At 40.4% G+C, this 22,432-nt stretch overlaps 1 protein-coding gene across 2 annotated transcripts; it reads left to right on the top strand.

Moving 5' to 3' along the window:
- The first annotated feature begins 944 nt into the window (after window positions 1–944).
- On the top strand, window positions 945–20,848 carry mmp16b (matrix metallopeptidase 16b (membrane-inserted)). 2 transcript variants are annotated; one of them, XM_038717760.1, is made up of 11 exons: window positions 1,275–1,403; window positions 3,286–3,434; window positions 3,683–3,697; window positions 4,086–4,202; window positions 5,318–5,622; window positions 8,682–8,843; window positions 9,313–9,530; window positions 9,633–9,771; window positions 13,080–13,230; window positions 16,174–16,289; window positions 16,973–20,848. In XM_038717760.1, the coding sequence occupies exons 1-11, from the start codon at window positions 1,275–1,277 to the stop codon at window positions 17,332–17,334; spliced, it is 1,863 nt and encodes a 620-aa protein (XP_038573688.1). In that variant the 3' UTR covers window positions 17,335–20,848. The 2 variants fall into 2 exon arrangements, with proteins under 2 accessions (XP_038573690.1, XP_038573688.1); XM_038717762.1 differs by lacking the exon at window positions 3,683–3,697 and having other exon boundaries at window positions 945–1,403; window positions 16,973–17,334.
- The last annotated feature ends 1,584 nt before the right edge of the window (window positions 20,849–22,432 follow it).

The following is a 22,432-nucleotide window of genomic DNA, read 5'->3' as shown; positions in this document are numbered from 1 at the left end:
TTTTTGAAATGCTTGGTCCTTTGGCAGACCTAACAGGCAATGTTTCAGTGTTAACCTAGCCTATCATTTTTCCCTGATTAGCCTATCATTTTTCCCTGATTCCTCCTCACTATAAACAGATAAACGTTTTGAATATGGAAGGTGGAAATATTAGTGTGTCATTTATGTGATAAATTCTTGGGTTTTTTTGGCATATAAAACAAATAGCCCAAATGCTGTATGTAAACATAAATATTTAGTGTGACAACCATTCTATCATGAGCTTCTTCTTCACTCCTTTCCATATGCTCTTCCTGCCTGTCACGTCAAATCAATGTCAGATCAATTTCTCAGCTCATTAGTTCATGTGGGGGGGATTCAGGTCCCAGTGTGTCCTGTGTCCTCAGAGGTTTGTAAAGAAAACAGCTAGAGGCCATATTCCTCAATGAAACACTGCCATCTCGTGGCTTGTTTGCTTGAGGCAGGCTGTGGCAGCATATCTGGGCTATAAAAGAGCTGTAGAGCTAGAGATCATCACAGGGGTAAACTGTGGGACAGATATTTTAAGATAAGTGAGCACAATCAGGCTAATGGCCTGCTTTTGTCCTAATGTTCACCAGTGCATATGCAGGCTAAAGGTAATGAAGATCAGATGATTGCTTCATTTATCTATTATAAACAAGGTGCAGGCTATAATTTGTTTATTATATGATTACTACGCCGTTTTGCCAGTGCACATAAAAATAATGTGGCTTAGGTTTGTAAAGGCAGAGGAGGAATCTAGGCTGTAGCCCACATAGCCTAATCTGGATCTAGGCCTTTGTTTATTTTCAAGATCAAACGATCTTACTGCACATGTGCGCTTCAAATTGCACAGAGCCGTGGCCTTTGCAATGTAAAAGTCAAACGTACAGGCAGTTCTGAAGAAGGACATTTCATCTCTCATGATGCTGCCAACCAGCGCTGCGCTGTGTTAGAAATCAAAGCGCAGGCGTCGAGTCGGGAGGGAGCCTATCTTGCGCAGAGTGGGTACTGTACATGGCCATTGATGCTGCTGGATAGATGTAGCCCCTGATGTAAATAAGAATGGCGAGGGCAGCGGGTCTAACATGCCGCGTTATCTCTGCTTGACATCTGAACATTTTATGCCGCCATCGGGATTTTAAACGCGTGGCTGTTTTCTCGTTTTCATCTGAATCCTGCCTTGACATCTCGCCTGATGCTTTTCATTTGACACAAGAGCCAAAGCAGACGGGCGGCTTCTTCTAATAAACACTCGGGAAAAACAGGTCATTATGACCTTAGTATCCTCCAGTAAAAGAAAACCATCGGATTGCTTTTACGCGGCAGCATTCTGCTTGCATTTTTTGCTTTGGTTTTCGTGTGCCGTGTCCGGAGAGGAGGATCGTCAGTTCAGCGTTGAGGTAAGATGAATGGCCTTCCCTCCCTGGTAATCTTAAATGACCGAGCTCTCTCCTCCACATCATCTGCCTCAGCTTGAAAAACATATATAGATATTGACACCCCTGGCTATCCGTGGGCACAATTACCATAACGCATAAAACATGGATACGTATCAGGACAGCTTACGCACTTAACGGCGAACATATCGAGCATTCCTCATTTGTAGAGTGCAATGAAACAGAAGGATGTTCATTTTATTACACTGCGGTCCGTGAGCTGAGCCGCTCCAGCCCACTGATCCCAAATGTGCAGCCTAGATACGACTGCACTTCAGTGGTCTGTGTTAACAGAGATGTCCGACAGTATCATGTTTTCATTGCTAGATATACTTTTGTGACAGGCCACCATAAAGTCAGACATGCCTTGGCATCACCATAGTTTTGGAGGAGATTAAACATTTACAGACACAAGTTGCGTAATAGGATTTGCTTTTTGTACGTTATTAATTTATGTCATTATCAGCCTCACCTCAGCCCACCCCTCCCAACACACTGAAGATATTAAATGCTGAGGCTGACACTCACACTCGCACACACACACAAACACATCATTATTCAGTTTTATGGCTCGCTGAAATCTGCTTGATCTGAGATCTCTGCCTTTGAACAAACACTACATGCACAGGAAACGCACCCACATGAAAGGGATAAACAAGGCGTTTAGCTCAGCAGAAAGAGGCAGAAAGGGGAGGGATGGACAGAGGAGACAGCTAGTCAGATTAGCTAGCTGGAGCATTTCTCATAGGCTGTGTAGTAATGAGGAGGCAGCTGGTTCACGTGTGGACAGCTGTGGATAGCGTGGGCACCTTGTGGCAGCTCAGCTTCAGGATTGAGTTTGGCAGTGACCTCTGGATGATGCTTGGTCTCACCTCTCCCCTCTGTATCAAGCCGCACTCTCGCTTTGTAGGGCAAGAGGAGGCAGGGCCAAACTGCTGCACATGTTCACTGACCGGCAGCCGCAAGAACAAACACTGACTAAGGTCAGTAGAAGGGATTCAAATGCAAATAGTTGCACTGATGTCCAGGGAGCCTCTGAGCAAATATAGGCTACATATTTAAACCTAAAGCACTGCTGGATAGACATTTTCTGCAAAAAAAGACTATTTACATGTAAATTCTACCTTTAAAGCTTCTGAACATTTCATCCACACTGTGACGTTAAATATAAATATACACAGCAGATTATTCTCAGTGCAGCTGGTTTTCTTGCGTTAATACAAAAGCATTGAAGCAACGGTTAGTTACCTTACAGCCTTTTGTGAGATGCATAATGAATTACGCACAGCCATATACCTATTGATTTTTATTATGGGGTTGGCCACTTACTGAGGAAAACTGATTAGGGTAACTCAACAAACAACACTTTATCCTCATTAAAAAGCTACTGTTGTTGTGCCTGTGAGCAAGGTACCCCAGTCACTGCGGTGGAGAAATGTCTGTGTTTGCTCTGCACAGCCTCAAAGCAATAAGTGAAATAATGCTGAAAAAGAGACAAATCTAATGAAATACAAAATGAAGGAGATTCAACTTCGTAGCTGCAGTTAATGGGAAGACAAGAAGGTAATTTATTTTAAAACCTTTCACTGATGAAGTATTACACACAACAGCTCGGCTGAGGCATGCATATTGTACTAGATGAATAACTCATTTGTTATTGTAAAACGCTCACACATTGCAAATGTAAAACACCCTGGATGTGATTTCAGCCTAGGAAATCATTTCATCTCCTACTATACCTCCATGTCTTTGCTCTCATTTTCTAATACAGGCAAAGAGTCTAAAACAAGTCTTGAAACAGCCACGGTATGAAAGCCCAAATCTTTCTCCTTCTTCTTCCTCGTAGGGATGGCTACAGAGGTATGGCTACCTTCCCCGCACAGAACCAGGAATGTCTGTCCTGCGCTCGGCCCACACCATGCACTCAGCCATTGCTGCCATGCAACGTGTCTATGGTCTCAATGTCACAGGGACACTGGATGAGAAAACCAAGGAGTGAGTATATGCACTTTCCGTGCTTGTACAAATACAGTCTCAGGTGCACTTTTACTAGGCCGTTGATGTTACATTAATGCAAATGTTCCACTCATTTAAAATGCAGAAGGAATGGCTATCAATATTTTAATGAATTAGCGAAGGGCGGAAATAGAGATGTTCATTTCACCCCCTATCACCTCGCCTGAAACAACGTCAGGTGAAGGTTTTAACACTTTTCCCTCTTCTCATTTTGCATGATGATGCAGTGATATCACGCTGAGGTGAGAATTAAAAAAATTAATTAAGTGTTGTGTGGTCTGTACTTGTGATGATCTGATGTGGTATGAATGAGAAAACATAAAACCTCTTGATTTCTTCTCAGCCCTCATTGAGAATTTGATCTCACACTTGTATTAATCACTGTAGTATGGAGTAGTTTAGTGGTATTGTGCAGAGCACTTCTTTATTTTGCTGTTGTGATTATCTGGCACCTGTCAGGAAGAGAACTACTGAGTTCACTTCAGTGCTTTGTGTTGTCTTGTGATGGTGTTTGCCTCACACTTTATTTTGCAAACTTAAATCACCTTCACTTCTCTTCTCTTCTCTTCTCTTCTCTTCTCTTCTCTTCTCTTCTCTTCTCTTCTCTTCTCTTCTCTTCTCTTCTTGAAGTTGGATGCAGAAACCTCGCTGTGGAGTTCCGGACAAATTTAAAAGTGCTTCGAGGTCACGGAAGCGGAGATACGCGCTGACAGGACAGAAGTGGCAGCGTACACACATCACCTACAGGTAAGAGATAGTGGAGGCAGTTGTCATAGCGACCATTGAGTTTAGCAGCGCTTATTGTAAGGTTCAGGTGTGCCAGTGTTCATTTTCTCAGCTCTCCTATGTCTCTCATCTCTTCTTCTTTAACCACCTTGAATCACATGCTTTGTGTTGTCATAGAGACTGAGCAGATACGTCACATATGTGGGGGCACACGCAAAAAAAATAGTCAACTTCACACATCCAAATTAACATACTCACAGCCCATGTGCGCAGTGAGTATGTTTACTTTCCAGTGTATAAATAGCTTTCTGGCAAAATGAAAAATGGGATCAGGCAGTTATTTTAGCCCTCTTCCATTTATTCTTCCCTTTTCATGAAACAAAACAAACAATTTTAGCTGAGTAACATGACTGAAGGCTTTCCTCTCCCTCATATAAAACCGTTTGAAAATCCAGAGTGTAAATTGTCCGTAATCTCAGCAGAAATATTCAAACTCTCATCTTATCTCGCCTGATTAAGCTCCAACATTAATAGGTTCTGAGGAGAACTGATAAACGGGACTCTGGCACAACTGCAAATTGACAGGTTACAGCAGTAATAGATGATAACACTGTCAATTTATTCAAATCCTTCCTTCCTCCACGAATTTGAATTGATGAGCCACCCCTCCTAATGGAATGTCAATCAGTGCTGAGCCAGTGCTGCTGCTGACTGCACTTTATTCATGAAAATAAGTGGAGAGAGAGGGAGAAGATTTCCCATCCTTCTCTGCCTGCCAGGGACTGATAACGACTGCTGTGTTAAAAGTTCAGTAAATGCTGCTGGGCTTGAAATAGTTGTGTCAAGTGTAACTTTTCTTTTTAGAGTCTCCTCATTTTGAAAAGTAAAAATGTTCACTTGAAATTAATGGGATAACGAGGCACCAAGTTGATGCGGTTTTATTCACTTTATTTTATTTCCACTTCTCCTGAATGTTTTGTTCCCTGTAGTTTCAAATGGTAGTATAATGCACAATTTACATCCAGTTATTTTACTCCTGTGTATGCAGTATGTAAACTACAACATGCAGAACATTATCTCAGCTTCATAGCCATAGCCAGCAGCCTTCAATCCCTTTGCATTACTTCTTTACACAGCATAAAAAATGTCACGCCAAAGGTGGGTGCCCGGGAGACTCACGATGCCATCCGGCGGGCATTTGACGTGTGGCAGGGTGTGACTCCCCTACGCTTTGAGGCTGTTCCATACAGCGCCCTGGAAACTGGCAGGCGTGATGTGGACATCACCATCATCTTCGCCTCGGGTTTTCACGGCGACAGCTCACCCTTCGACGGGGAGGGGGGATTCCTTGCCCACGCCTATTTCCCGGGCCCAGGCATAGGAGGGGACACACACTTTGACTCAGATGAGCCCTGGACCCTGGGGAACCCCAACCATGATGGTAAGTGAAAGAAAGAGTGGGTGTAAACCTAAAGTGGTGGTGGTAAAGAGTAAGACAGGCTTACAAGGAGCCAACAAGGAAAGTAAAAGTAGCTGCAGCGGCAGATTGGAAAGGAAATTATTAAAGGAAAAGATTAAGTTTAGGGAAGAAAGGGAACAAGTTAGAGAAAGACAGGTTGTTAAATGCATAATGTAAGTAAACAAGTAAGGGTTGTCGAAGGAGTGAGGAAAGCATTGAGAAACAGAAAAAAGAACAGTCATCAGGAGAGACAGATAAGGACTGATGGAAAACAAATACTGGAAATACAGATGGCTAGTCAGGAGGGCATTATGACATTATGATGAATGCAGAGATGTCTTTGATCGAGCTGTGCTCTGTAAAGACACATCACCCCATCTGTCAGGATTTAGATGTTTTTTCTGCATAATAAGCTTTTTAGATGACAGGATAGAAAGCTCTGCTATTTTAAGATATTGGTTGCTGGCACATGATTATGGCTATTTTGGTTTTAGTGAATTTGATGTAGCTCCGTGGTATGCTTCAAGATAGGTAAAACAGAAGAGAGAAAGGTGCCATATATATATCCATATCATTACAGCAGTGAAAAAAGGTGATGTCATGTCATGGCAAAAAACATGTTGTGTGTTCTTGTGTTGTGTTATGTTGTGTTGGTCTGTGCTTGTTGTGTTGTGTTGTGCTATGTTGTGTTGTGCTATGTTGGGCTGGGCTGTGTTGTGTTGTGTTGTGTTATGTTAAGTTGGGCGGTGCTGTGTTGTGTTGTGTTGGGTTGTGCTGTGTTATGTTGTGCTATTTTATGTTATGTTAGGCTGGGCTGTGTTATGTTTTGTTAGGCTGTGCTGTGTTATGCTGTGTTGTGTTATGTTGGGTTGTGTTGTGCTGTGTTATGTTGTGTTATGTTATGTTAGGCTATGCTGTGCTGTGCTGTGCTGTGCTGTGTTGTGTTGTGTTATTTTATGTTATGTTGTGTTGTGTTATGTTTTGTTAGGCTGTGTTGTGTTATGTTTTGTTAGGCTGTGCTGGGTTATGTTGTGTTGTGTTATGTTGTGTTGGGCTGTGCTGTGTTATGCTGTGTTGTGTTATGTTGTGTTGGGTTGTGCTGTGTTATGTTGTGTTATGTTATGTGTTGGGCTATGCTGTATTATGTTGTGCTGTATTATGCTATGTTAGGCTGTGCTGTGTTATTATGGGTGTGTTAGTTGAAGTTATTATTGTATTACATGTTATGTTATGTTATTGTGACTGTATTGTTAATATTGGGTAATGTTATAATAGATTTAGTTAGGTATTGTTATTATGAATTATTTTATAACATATAACAGTGGCCCACATAACATATTATGTTGGCCAACCCTGCCAACATGGATTCTGGCAGGATGCAGCAGACCACAGAGGGAGATAAGATGCCTTTGTTAGCCGAGCATCCACACACACTTTAATTATTCTACCTACAGGGCGCCAGGCTTGTCAGTGCACCACCAGGCTACTTCACTAATACCCATGTGCCATACGCTTGCATTTTATCCTCCCATTAGTGGAAGAGGAGGGTAACAGCTCACATTGTTTTAGTTCTGGGAAACTGCTTACAACCCATCAGGTCCCATCCGTCTCTCTCTTTTGTTCTCATACGCAATGGTAATTGTCTCAGACTCCCAAGTCAAATAGCTGAGGCTGATTCTGAGAGCTCCTGTCTCAGTTTATGTGTCTGGAAAGCTGTGCAACCTTTAATGGGCTTTCACAGCGGTGTAATTTTAAATGTTGCATGTTGACATGTGCGCTAATGGTTGCTCCGGCCTGTCTCCTGGGAGTCCTTATGGGACAATTTTTGGTTAGGTGGATGAGGCTGGTTGTGTTAGATAAATGGAGGAGGGGGAGGTGTAACCTTTTAGATGCTGGCTGAGGGTCAGTGGTTGTTCTGTGCAGTGCTGCTGGCAGGAGTGGATATCATGTTTTAAAGGGCAACAATCTCCTGGGGACAGCTTCAGTCACAAGCTGTACGTAAAATGCGTTCTTCTTTCTAAATCAGGTTGACACTATGAGCTGAGTGTTGACCATAGACACTGACCAGGACGTTTCATTCATTTGTCTGTGTGTTTATATGTGATACAAACTAGACCCACAGTGTGGGTCCTCGTGCTATGCCGACATTTGTATTTGTTCAGGTTCATTATATTATCATGTGTTTGTATTTTCTCTATTCTGGTGACTTGGGCAGCAACGTCAGTGTGTATCCATCTGCTCCCTGTGGGCTGTGACTCTTTGATGTGTCTCTGTTTCTTATGGAGCAAAAGAGGAAAAGTGCTCATGCTTTGCAATTTACCTCCAGTAATCTTTATTTGTACATCGTACAACATTAGCTCAATGGAAGTTACGTATGGACCAGAGGGCTGTAAGTAATGATTATTTTCATTGTTAATGAATCAGCCGTTTTTTTCTCAATTATGTGATTAATAGTTTGTCTATAAAATGTAATACTAAATAAATAATAGGTAGTAAGTCTTATCAAAATTGTTGTTGATTTATTTTCTGATGATTGACTAATCAAGTAATCACAACAAGACCTGAGGGAAAGTAGTATTTTGTGCCCATGTATGCTCCCTCATGTCTTATCATCCCATCTCTTGGAATAATTTGTGTAACACATTTTAGCCATGGTTTGGTTTGGTTCAGTGGGAAAACAGTAATTTATAGATATACAGCTGGCTATTTAGTTGCCCAGTAATTTAAAACATGTCTGATGTCCATATTAATGTCATTTTTGTGTGTATATATATTTTTTTGTCATTAAAGTTTATGAATGACACTGACCCCAGCATCAACAGACAGTATATCCAGCATACAACCCCATATACAAAGGCCTCCTGCAAATCGACATTTCCTTGTTTGAAACAACCAAAATATACATTCAGCACAATGTCTACACATTTTTCTGTGTGTATATTTGACATGGTTTATCTGTTTCATCACGGCACGGCACTGTACATGTATATCCTATATGATGGAGCGTTTTTGCATTCACAATGCCCTCTTCCCCTCTCTAGGTAACGACCTGTTCTTGGTTGCGGTGCATGAGCTGGGCCACGCCCTTGGTCTGGAACACTCCAATGACCCCACGGCTATCATGGCTCCTTTCTACCAGTACATGGACACAGAGAACTTCAAACTACCTCACGATGACCTACAGGGCATCCAGAAAATCTATGGTAACCCTCTACTTCATACATACACGTGTGTATCAGAGATGTTGAATATAGATAGAAGTTAGACGGAGCCCCTAGAGCAATAATATGTATTATATTGTTCCAACACTTAATTGACACTATTTTACAAAATATTATAAATGATGAATCCCTGAAGTAACTCACCCTCTATTACAAATGCTGCTGCAACATTCAGTCATGATGGGTTGAATGCCAGTAAACACAGTTTGGCAGATGTTGAAGAGGACAGTCAACAAGCGTTTTCAATGCAACATGAGTCAACTAACAGAGCTCTAAAGAGGCCAAATCATTTGTGCCAAAATTAAAGGTTCATTGATCAAAAAACTGTAAACATATTTAATATCTTAATGGAGACTGTCCAAAAATGTAATCTAGTTCAATCTTACAAGCACAGAAAAAATGTGCAGACAAAAAGTATGGAAGCAGGATGACATACTTTTTGTCTTTTTAGGTCCACCAGACAGAGCACCGCAGCCTACCAGGCCCCCACCCACGGCTCCTCCTCCTCGCTTTCACCCTCCCTCAGACCCCCGTAAGCATGACCGCCATGCCAGACCCCATCGCCCTCCACAGGGGGCCAAGCCCTCCAATCCCAACTCCAAACCCAACATCTGTGATGGAGGTTTCAACACCCTGGCCATCCTCCGGCAGGAGCTTTTTGTGTTCAAGGTAGAGTAGATCATCAGTCTGAGGGAACATGGGTGCTCTTTTTTAAAGCAGTTTGAGATGATGATGATGATAATGATGATTCTTCCATATTCATTTCTATAGGACCAGTGGTTTTGGAGGGTACGGGACAACTCAGTTGTTCCTGGTTACCCCATGCAGATCAACTATTTCTGGAAAGGCTTGCCTCCCAAAATTGATGCCGTGTATGAAAATAGCGAAGGGAAGTTTGTCTTTTTCAAAGGTAATAAAAGCAAGATCATTTTCTGTTTTTATATTTTTTTCATTTTTTTAAAATGTATTAATGGTAGCCTGTGACTATTGTTTGACTAGTAGAAGCACTGTAGATTGTTGTTATTACGAGTGGGTCCTCATTTTGTTAGTTTGCATTGTGCAAACCCACTAGGATGCACAAGGACATGTGAGAGTACATGAGCAATTTGCATTTATGCTACTGATTTCATGCTATTTGGGGGTGGTATTTGGTGGTGGTAAAGCACAGGAAATGTAGCAACATGCCAACAAAGGCAAGGAAGAAAAAGAAGACTGCTAGCTTGCAAACGTGGATGTAAACCACAATTTAGGATGCTTTGCAAATGTTTTATGAGGGAGGTAATGCTTTGAACAGACATGTACATTTTGGGAAATACACTGAATGTAAACATAACTTTTTGTTGTTTTTTTACCACAGTGCACCTTTTTTTTATTACATTTTTTCTCCCATATTCAAGGCAAGGCAAGTTTATTAAAGCACCACATAACAAGGCAATTTATATTGCTTTACCTAAAACATAAAAACATTAGAGGATAAGATATTACAGTTTTTCTGAATTGCTTGAAAACTATAACCAGGCTATTGAACTAACTCAATTTTTCAAAAAGCACACCAATTTCTATAAACTCTACACACAAATCCCTACATTTCTCATTGCCTACACCATGTGGTCATTGAGAAAACACTAACTTTTACTATTGTTCACCTAAGTCAGCATAGGTTGAGCTCAATTAGCACACAGCTACGCAGGTGGAAACACAAACAGTCAAAATAACACACCAATCAGAAGCTGAAGGAAGACATAGAGGACACCAGAGAGGAGGGAGAGGAGGTGGAGGAAGAGCAGTATGGAAAAGAGTAAGAGGTGAAGGAAGGGGAACAGTAGGAGTTGGAGGAGGAGATGGGATAGGAGGAAGATGAAGAGTAGGAAGAGGGCGGAGGAGGAGTGGAGAACAAAAATCTCTGGCCTGTCTCAGACCAAAGACAGGACGCTGGGGCAGAATAATTTGTTGTTTGGTGTACTTTACAGTACACTAAGGAATAAAAAATGTGCAGATGTTTACTTTTGTTATTTCTTTTGCTGTGTTCATCATGTGAAAAGGTTTTTGAGGGGGAGAACCGCAAGCAACATTACAAATAACCAGTTTTTGTAATATTGTTTTCGATTTCTCTCACCAGTGTGTAAGACTGTGTTGTAGTGTGTGTGTTTTTGAGGGCTTGTGTGTTATGTCTGAAGGATGGTTTTTCAGCAAGATTTAATAGCTTTGAGTGGAAAACTTCATTTTGACCTGAAAATAAGATGTTTGGAGAACTGGGTGAGAAGTTGTGGATTTGTATTTAGAGTTTTGAGAAAAAGAGGCATAATTTCAGGAAATTTGTTTATGCAGTCGAGAAAAAATTTAATCAAAAACCTTGAATTTGATTTAATAAAAGGCAGCGGAAAAAGAAAAGTCTTCAGCCTTGTTGTCTATGAAGATTCTCAGTCATCCAGGTCATAGTTATCCAACGAAGGTTAAAGTCAAGGGCAACTGGACTTGGTTGAAGATACTGGAAGACGTTTCGTCCCTCATCCAAAGGACTTCTTCAGTTCTGACTGACTGGCAGGGAAACTCAGCTATTTAACCTCAGTGGGGTCGTTGGCCCGGGTCATCGATACTGCTGGTTCGTTAGTGTTCCTTGTTTCTGTGACGACAGTCGTTACAGTCGTTAAGAGTACCTGTGGCCAAGACTGAACGACCATCGTTGGCATCTTCACCTGAGGCCAATAGGTTACGTTTGTTGAGTTTCCTGGGAAGTGATGAAAGGACAGCATTGTAAGTGGGGGATAAGTGGTGGCGTAGACCCCCTCCCCTGTTCAATGACGGCTTCTCAACCCCGGTGTAGATGGCTTCCTTGACACCTCTTTCAAACCATCCATCTTCTCTGTCTAAAATGTGCACCTGGTGGTCCTCAAACGAGTGTCCTCTGTCCTTTTGGATGAGGGACGAAACGTCTTCCAGTATCTTCAACCAAGTCCAGTTGCCCTTGATTTTAACCTTTGTTGGATCTTCAGCCTTGGTTTACAATAACAGACTTTCAGCAGACCTGCAGTTTTCTGGGAATGGTGCATAAAAACTGAACAATGGTTCCCAACATTTAGTTTTAACTAATCAAACTTGTCCCAGATGACCTGAGAGATCTGGATGGCTCAGATCAGAAGTGTTGGCACTAAACCATTAAGTGCTTTATAAACCAGTAGCAGTATTTTAAAATCACATATTTATCAGACAGGAATTCATAAAATGAATCAATCCACAAAAATGTGAAAAAAGGCTCTAACAAAATAAAAATAGATTACGCAAATTATAACCCTTTATTTACCCTTTATTAGTGGCAAATTCATAGCAGTTATTTTTTTCTGCTAAACCAAAAAAAATATAATAACTTAGAAATGACAAAGAAGACAATAATAAAAGTATTATTTTATTGCATACCACCACTGCAAGTGAATGTGTATATGTGGGCTCTTCAGGCATACAATAATCTTCTATTTATTAATTGAAAATAATATTTTATTGCATACCACCAATACAAGTGAATATGTAAATGTGAGCTCCCTAAACACACACTAATCTTCCATTTATTAATTAACAATAATATTTTATTGCATACCACCGCAACAAGTGAATTTTGTAAATGTGAGCTTTCTAAACACAGTAATCTTTAATCATATAGCAACTTTGAGGTGACTTTGAGGTTGTACGGTAACAAAACGGGTGCAGGTCCAGTACAGCCATCCGTCCATCAGGCAGATTAACGTGACATCTGTCACCCAGTGGGATCAGAGTGCCTCATGCTTTATTTATTCACTCTGGGGGACTTAACTGCCTGTGTGTGTATGTGAGCGTGTAGCTACTTACTGCAAGCACACCACCACAGCAGCTCTCCTCACTCTGCCTGAGGCACTTATGATCAAACTGAATTAAATGCAACAATAGCTTCAATAAAACTGAAAACAACGAGTCTCAATGGAGTTGCCTTCAGAGCATCATCATGCTGTTTATTGTATTATACATAACACTGCATAGATTTTCTGCGGTGCAGATATTTTGTAAACGACGTGATACATCTGACCTTTGAATCATGTGAATAGAAATAAACAGACTCACTGGAAAAAACCCACACAGGGGGGTTGAATGAGCTGAGTGTTGGCAGTGTTTTGTCTAGCACATTTTTTGAGGTCATTTTATGATAATGTATTTGTCCCAGAGCTTTCTAACTTTGTGTGTGTATTTTAGGAAACCGTTTCTGGGTCTTCAAGGACACAACTCTCCAGCCTTCGTACCCTCAGGACATCTCTCTGTTCGGGAGTGGCATGCCCACTCAGAGCATCGAGACAGCTGTCTGGTGGGAGGATGTCGCCAAAACCTACTTCTTCAAAGGAGACAGGTCTGTGTGGAACAATTATCAGTGGTGTTATGAAGTTAAGCAGAACTGAAATCTCTCAGAGCAAACAAGCACGACTAAGAGCACTGATGGCTGAAATCTCTATCAAAGTCTTTTGTTTATGCCAATAAATTAACTCTATGTTACCAGATGGCAGAGGTGGGCGACTCGAGTCACTTGACTTGACTCGAGTTGCAAATTTGAAGACTTGAGACTTGCTTGACTGAAACAGACAAAAGACTCGACTTGACTTTGACTTGGTATTCATGACTTGAGACACGTTACGTTACGTGACTGTGGCTTTTTAGCTAACTTATAGGCTGGTCGAATTATAGAAAGCTCATGTTAACTTTAAGCTACACCCAGTTGTTTGTCTGCAGTTTATAACTTTATGTGAAAACCTCTAAACTTTCCTGGTGGCAACAGGTCCTGATGAGAGCTTTAGATATGTGCCCACAACTGCTATGTTAAGTTTATAGTTACTCATATGACCATACACCGTTTGAAAGCTAAAATCCTTGTGATTCGATCAATGCAAACCATTTCAAGATACACCCCACAGCAGGTACAATCAGCCCCTCTCTCAGACCAACCAGTAAAATCAAAATTGACACGACTCACCTTTGAAGCCTCATAGTAGTCGACCAATCGATTATATTCCAACAAAAATGGTCTTGTTACGTTGTCAAAGGTCCAGACGATCCAATCCAGTAAAAATATTTAGTCCAAAACACCATCAATAAATCCCCAGGGACTGCTGCTACATCGCTTCATATTTGCCAGCAGACGTGGCTCGTATGTCATTATAACTGTAATAACTCTATTTTGGATATAAACAATTGCGAAATCTTGTGTTCAGATTAGCCGCTGAACTCACATGTCCTACATGGAGAGCCTGCGCTGTAAGGAAGGGCCAGCCGCTATTATTTCGTGTGTAGGCTGAGCCAAATGCAACCAATGGTGCCAATGACTGGTACTTTGTGTAGACAATAAAATTCTGAAAATTCATTCAATTAACTTTGGATATGCCTTGAATAGGTGTTTAAAACTAATTTTACAGGAATAGTAAGAGGTTACTGTTACTGACACATGTTTCTATTACTCTATTTTACCCATTTCAATAATCAGTAAAGCCAATAGTAGACTAAATAATAGGAACACCTTTGTGTAGTGTTCAATATAAAACAGAAACACTCACTACATCTTCCAAAATGATCATACAGTGTAATTGCTACCTCTCTTAAACTGTTTAAACAAACTGAACTCGTGCTTGACTTTCATCACAGTAACTTGGGACTTGCTTGAGACTTGAAGGTTAAGACTTGCTTGTGCCTTGGACATGTGTGACTTACTCCCACCTCTGCCAGATGGTATATACATCATTACTTGGTTTTATAGGTATAGTTTAATACAGCTTGTTGAGGAGTGGATCCTATAGACAAAAGAATAAAATATTTGTCAGCTCCTTTCCTTTTGATCATCTTCATCAGTGCAGTTTGTGTTTGGAACATTTAATTTTTTGGGGAGACCTTTAGATATTTAATAATTTTGCAGGTTTGTTAATCAGTGCATCTTCAATTTTGTCATAGATTAGCTGGCTTTGTTTCTTTGAAAACGCTGATTGCCTATTTAACAGCATACAAATGATGCTTATTGGCATTCAACCCATAATGACCTGATGTAAGAGCAACATGTCTATCTGATTATTATTTATATTGTTTTGTCTACTTGCATTGTTCGTTACCTGCAGTTGGAAGTGAATTGAAACCAGGGAGTCTTGCCAAAACAACCAAATTAGAGAATCTGTTGTTTACCTATGTGCATTGCATGCGTAATAAAGTTTGAGACTATGCCAGTGTGACTCACATGTTTGTTCAGCTGTCATGATAAATCATATCCTAAGAGGTCAGGGGACCCTGTGGTGAAAACTGACAAAATGCTTTGTCATGATACTGTCACCGCTCAACCTGCTGCTGCACATCATGACAAACAGGACATTCTGTCCATAGTTTCAAACATGATTTTACCTCTGTGTGTGTCACAGGTGGTGTTCTAATTCAAAGAAATGATACTGTGTAGCAAGATTTATGTGTGTGAGTGCCAGTGTATGAGAAGCAGATCAATCACGATAACCAGTGAAACAAACATTGCCTGGTAGATAAACACAGTATGGGGTATTAATTGACCGCCTTCTCTGGTCCTGTGATTTAAGTCAGTTGCTGATCATTAAATTATCAGATTGATGGTGAAGACTGATTTCTGTGCAGTGTTTTTTTTCTTGTAAATTCTGCTCATGTTTTGTGAAATTGGTGAAGATGTTTTCTTAATTTCTTTGTGTTTTGTGTTTTTTGTGTTATGTGTTTTCTTAAGTTAAGATGAGTTGAGCTCTCAAGGCCACCGTAATGAAGACTGTTTCTTAAGTATGGCTGCAAGTTACAGCCAGCACACTGTCAATAAAAGTTTTCACTTTGATAGTTTTTCATATCTGGTCATATAATAAATTGATTCTTTTTTTGCATCTTTTCCCTAAGTGGTGGGACTGTTTATATTGGCTACACAGGTTCCTGACACTACTTCTTCACTAAAAGCCCAATTCAAGAATGCAAACTTCTTTCACATTAGCTTGTCTTTTCTGTTTTTGATTTTGTCACTCTGCCCTAGTTTGATGTCCCGTTCAAGGGACACTGACGCAATCTTTCAGGATGATTTGGATGCTGGTGACGAGGGAAGTTCATAACCTCTGTATACTCTGAAAGACAAGACAAATAGATCTTGTGCTTTAGCGTAGATGGATTTGGTAACCATGTCCAGGTGTTGGATTAATTAATTTCATTTTACTTGGGATTGACCTAAATCAGCACACTGTTTCTTCAGGGTCAGGTGTCTGACAGTAACACATGTCGCTGACTGACTGTGTGCATAAACCTCTGTCTGTCCTGTGTGTAGATACTGGAGGTACAATGAGGACATGAGGACAATGGATCCAGGTTATCCCAAACCCATCACCATCTGGAAGGGCATCCCTGACTCTCCACAGGGAGCTTTCGTAGATAAGGCCAACGGTATGCTTGCTCGTGGTAGGAATGGTCTCTGTAAATAATATTACAAAGAGAAATGAGATTTTGTTATGAATTGGTGCTATATAAATAAAATTTAATTTAATTGAACTGTAGAGACACGTAGTTTGGTGTCAAATGTTTTTGTCTGTTGCTTTTGTTTAAGTCCTGAATGCAACAACATGACAGAAGGAAAACCGGAAGTGCAAACATTATCTCACTCCCACATTTACTTGTCATAGCAGATGCAAAAAGAGAGTGAAAAACAATGGAAAAAAGTAACTCAATGCACACACTGCTGTTGCAATACATTACACTAGGGCTGCAACTATTAGAAATTTTGATAATCGATTAATTCAAAATTATATTTTTCAAGCAAAAATACCAAATATTAGCTGGTTCCATTATCTCAAATATGAGGAATTACTGCTGGTTTGTATCACATATAATAGTAAATTATATATATTTATTGCCCTTTTTTATATTAAATAACTAATTGATCAATTGAGAAATACGATTAATACGATTAATTGATAAAGATCTTTTTTCCAAATGAATATTTTTCTTGATAGACATTAATACATAGTCACTGATTTGGCTACTCTATTGCACACTAAAGTGATAAATGAAACTGCACAATACTTGCTCTTTGCAAATTAAGTTGTTGTGTCCCACAATACCTCCTCCAGGCTTTACCTACTTTTACAAGGAAAAGGAGTACTGGAAGTTCAACAACCAGCTGCTTCGTGTGGAGCCTGGCTACCCGAGGTCCATCCTGAGGGACTTCATGGGCTGTGACGGTCTACCTGCCGACCCCGACTGGGACTGGAGCCCCCCAGTGGCGGAGGAACGCCACTACGACAATGGCGATGTGGACGTCGTCATTAAACTGGACAGCGCGGGGGGTACAGAGAAAGCAGTGGCCATCGCTATCCCCTGTGTCCTGGCGCTGTGCATGATGGTCCTCCTTTACACTGTTTTCCAGTTCAGGAGGAAGAGCACACAGCGCCACATACTGTACTGCAAGCGCTCCATGCAGGAGTGGGTCTGAGGGACTGTTATTGCGCTGTATAGAGAGGGGTGTGAAGCTCTGATAAAGGTCTAGTTATTACTTGAAGCCCTAAGTACAGTTATTAAAAGCACTGTAAAGGGTACAGTACATAAGGATTGCCATGTTGGCAGATTTGAAAACTGCTTGAGCTTGTAATGTGCAAGCTGCAAGGAAGCGAAACGATCAGCAGAATTCAACTGAAGACAGTGAGGGAGCAACATCTCCTATGTCCAACTAATATGTATGTATCTGCTTTGACTTTTTTCTCTTGGAATGAACTCAATTAAGTGAGACAGAGTTAAGCTACTGTAAGTGGGACCTTTGTCTATCCTCGTCTCTGCACGCCGCTTAAAATGCCCCTAGCACTAACTTCAGTGGACAAATTAGATATAGGCTTCTACTTTACTTTAATTTCTTAATTAAATCGCCCTGAGCTGTGCTTTTTTTTAAATTTAGGGTCCCTGTAAAAGATTATTCATTGTGTGGAGGACTGAAACACAAACCAAATATGACCTTTTCTTCCAAAGAGGATTACTGCTCGGTGTTGTTTTTGCTGGGATATTTTTCCTCCATGGATCGAACATTGTGACATCATACTCAGATTTTCTTTTGCCATTGGTATTCACATCCACTCGTCTGCTCTGTAATCTGTGGGGATAGTAAGAGCTAGGAATTCAAGACTGTGGTGGCAGTCTATCTCCAAAATAGGGGCCAAAAACCTCTCTGCAATATTTATGAGACTGCCTTAATCACAGATTGCTTAAACTCCCTTCTCTTTCTCTCTGTTTCTCTGGTCTGAAGGCTTGATACTGAGTGACACAGTAGGAATACGAACAGTGTATGAAGGCATTAATTACTGTCCATGATGCAATTTCAAAAAGTAGTTAAGGACAGTTTGATCCACAGTGGGTTCATTGCACTTGAAAATGTGCTAAGCTGTGCTAAATACCTGACGGCAAGTAGGCTATATCACTTTTATGTACTGCCTCATGAGGCAGAAAGGGAAGGTTAGTTGTGTATGTGTGTGTGTGTGTGTGTGTGTGTTGTGTGTGTGTGTGTGTGTGTGTGTGTGTGTGTGTGTGTATGTGTGTGTGTGTGTGTGTGTATTTGTGTGTGTGTGTGTGAAAGAGACAGTAATTACCCACACTATATATGTACTGTGCTGTGAACATCTTTTTCCCTTTTTTTCCCCTGCCAAGTTTGGACACTAATACTCCAGACAGTGTCAGTCCATACATCTGAAACAGCCATATTTTGTTTTATTTTTACTTTTATTTTATTTTATCTTTTATACAAGGTTTGTAAGTTTACATAATATTTCACACAGTACAGGACGCAGATAAGAAGGGGAAAAAAGAGAAAGGTGGAGAAAAAAACTACATCTACCCATTTTTTAAAATGAGACACATACAGTATTTCTCTTTTTTTTTCTAGTCATCACTGTATCTCTAGTTACCACAGGCACATCAACCTTGTATCAGTCGCCAGTGCTTTTTGCCCAGATTGCTCCATCTTCTACTTTTTTTCTGTTTTTGAGGAAATGCAAATTGATTCCATTGTTGTAAAGAAGAAAGCAAGTTTCACACAATAACAGGAATTAATATGCAACAGTAAAAAAAAAAAAAAAAAAAAAAAAAAATCTGGATGTCAGCTGCTTTTGCCTGTGTGTTCAATAATGGAACCAGGTTGTTTAATGCACTGTTATTGTAATGATCCATTATCCATAAACTATACGTATGTTATATTAACAAATTACTAATAAATGTATATAGAACTGCTCTAACATTGTGGGAATTAACAGGCAAATCAGAAGACCAAAACCAGCTAAATTAAGTCTGATGTCACATATATATCATGATCTGAGATATTACATAATATGTATGACATCATGCATAAACCATAATATGTTTCAAATAGTTTAATCAGATAAATATGAGTAACAATTAAATGATATAAAGCATACTCTCTCTGAGACGGAGCTAAACTGAGCAGGAGTTTTTTCTGTCCCTAATGTATTATAAATGCAATACACAGCCTGGATCCTGATGAAATAGATTGTCTCGCAATTGCCTTTGATTGCTGCCATACATGTAACAATGTGGTGTAGAGTTTGCCAGATGACCTGTCTGTGAGAATTCATAATGTGATTTTTGTTTTTTAAATATTCGTGCTCCTTGATTTTGTTACTCTTTTACTTGAAACGATCATCAACATCAAATGTACAGGATATCTGACATAATCTTCCGTTGATATCAAGGCAAGGCCATTTTCTAACAGAAGGAAGTAGAGATTTCAAAATGTACTTATCTGTGAATTATCTAAAGGAGGTTAAGTGGGTTGGGCCATGATTGATGAGTTGAACCTTGATTAGATGTGGTTTTATTTTGTCATTATCTGAAAACCTACAAAAAGGCAGTGCATGCCGTTGTTAAACTAAGATGTCATTCTTTCAGAGTTGATGAACATTGATTATTTGGACGCTCTGTTAAGTCTTTCCCATCATGTTTAAATTAAGTGGTCAGCATTACAGGTTTCTGTTGGATGCACTGACAGATCCAAACTTTCATGTTTTATAAACCATTTGGAATCACTAACTTCCAGTCTCTGCTACCCAATCCATTTTCAGGCAGGAGTCAATGTTTAGTACACATTTTAAATAAAAGAAAACATCTTTGCTTTCTGAAAGCACTGCTGAATTGAGGCACATATCAGCCCACATTGATCCAAGACCACTGTAATTTAAGGTGGAGGCAAAAACCTTTGGCTCAGTGTTGTGTGTGATGTCTTATCAGTTTGTGTGTTTGTGGTAAGGGTCTGATGGCTCCAGCGAGTGTGAATTAAAGATGGCCAGTGAGGCGAGTCGGTACTATATTTATTGCTATATTTATTCCTCTTTGCTCAGCACCTCAAATCTTGCATTGCATTGTACTGAGAGAGAGAAGCTGTCAATAAAGTGGGTTTGAAATGCAATGTTTTTTTTTCCTAGTCACTACCAAGTAATTCTCCTCCGTCTGTTCCTGCTCGACAACAAACAATTCATCTGGTGTGAATGTTTTTCTATCTTTGAGAGGGAAATCACAAGCTTGAAAGGGTTACATATTTACACTGGTGACAGTGACACTTAAATCACTTGAAATCCCTGACATTTTTGATGTGGGCTGAGTGTAAGCAGGAAGTCTCAATGCTCTGACCTGTCCCTATTTATCTCCAGACTCTTCAGTCGTTTTCTTGTCTGCCTTGACACCCACTGCTAAGCATCATTTATTAAAGGAGGTAGATGAGGCCGATTAGACAGCAGTCGTTACACCAGAGAGGCAAGGGTGCGGAAGAGACGAGGACTGCAATCATTGCAGTCGAGATCTTATACACATGCAGTATATACTCTAAGGCATAGTGTATGAGAAGTAATAATATGTACATAAAGACAGAGTGTATACTGTCTGCTTGGGAGAATTTTGTTTTTAATCCCTCCATTCAATGGATAAAGAAAACGCTGTGTGTTGTAAATAAAACAAGTGCATAATAAGTGTGTCCTTGTATCATGCTCTCACACACACAAACATTCAAATCAGACACTGGTTAAAGGTTTCATAGTTCATAACCCTAAAAAATCCTGTCCAACAAATTGACAGCCTGAAGATCCACAATAGCAAGATTCATTCTTGCACAACATACATTTGTCTCTAGTTGCCCTGGATGAAGCTAAGAGCAATAGAGAACACTGTACTACGTTCAGGGGGGAAAAGGACAAAACACACGGAGAAAGCCAATTTTCCATTAGCATTAGCACACAAAGCAAGCAGCACAAACAATAAATTATATAAATATATTTTTGTAGACCTTGATGTTAAAAAGACAGGACATAATACATGTTTAAATATTCAGGGAACTAGAGATAAATCCTTGATGTTGATTCCTGAATAATGGACAACTCCGCATGCAGGACTGTCAATTAATCTGTTGCTGATTCCTTTGAGGGGCACATAGCCTTTAGCTTGGGTCACTCCTCTTTCCTTATGAGTAACAATAGATACAGAGATGCACAAAAATAGATTAGGTGCAGAACACAGTGTCATCCAGTTCATGGTATATCCAAAAGTGCTAAGTCAAGGGTAACCGGAGAACTGAAGTTGGCCTTGACCTAGAAATTCTGGATGTAAAACATAGCTACTTAAGATTATTTAGATTTTCTGAAACACTGACCTGTGTAATCTGATGTTTTCCCAGAATCCCTCTCATGCCAACCAAAAGTGTTTCTCCAAGTCATCTCCAAACTCCTCACACCCAAGTTTTTGCTTCTGCTAGCATTAAAGCTGCCTTCCTCTGACCTCCTGATACCTGTCTGCTGATTAAGGAGTTCCACTGGCTGGGCAGTTTCAGCTTGACTGCTTCTTTCGCTGCTAAAAATTACCAGCTGGTTGTTGGGTTACCCCAATGACCTTCTGTTCACCAGTCAGAACTGCTGCCTCCACAATGGAGACTTTGAACATGGCCCACAAGAATTTTATATCCCCACTCTACCCCAGGAATAGTTCCTCTGGAGGTTGACGCCTCTGCCAGGTGTTCCTAGTTCACTTTGATGTTTTACCACAATTGTCCAGCAGTGTTTCCCACCTGATCCGCTCTGCACCCAGACGTCTAAGATGACAGCAACTACAAAGTCAATCACCTGTCACTACGTTATGATTGAACATGTTGTTTGTTATGGGCAGTCCATAACTAGCACAGGGTGTAGACCAGGTTTTTATTAGATTTTAAGTCACCTAACGTAACTATGCAGTCCTCAAGCTGTGCCCTCTCCAGGACCCTGTATAAAGACTTCAAGATGGAAATGCTGTTTGATGCTTACAACAACCAGGGAGCCTTCTTCTCTCTGATATAAAGTTGCATAGAGGCTACTCAATCATTCTCCAGGAAAATCTCAGCTTGGCACTAGTGAGTATGCCCTCATGGTGGACAATTCTGGAATAAAAGAGTCTGGCTCTCTTCAGGAGTTTGGTTCCAGAGTTATGGGTGTAGGTGAGCCCAACCTCTCCTTGTGAGTGTCCACATGGCAGTGATTTTTTTTTTTAGGTCAACAGCCAACAAACACTTGTCC

Source organism: Micropterus salmoides, unplaced genomic scaffold, assembly GCF_014851395.1.
Source record: "Micropterus salmoides isolate LMB-PRFRI ecotype aquatic unplaced genomic scaffold, ASM1485139v1 Ms_hic_scaffold_14, whole genome shotgun sequence".
Lineage (NCBI taxonomy): Eukaryota > Metazoa > Chordata > Actinopteri > Centrarchiformes > Centrarchidae > Micropterus > Micropterus salmoides.
Note: the sequence above shows the minus strand (reverse complement) of the source record. Positions and strands in the feature narration are given on the sequence as shown.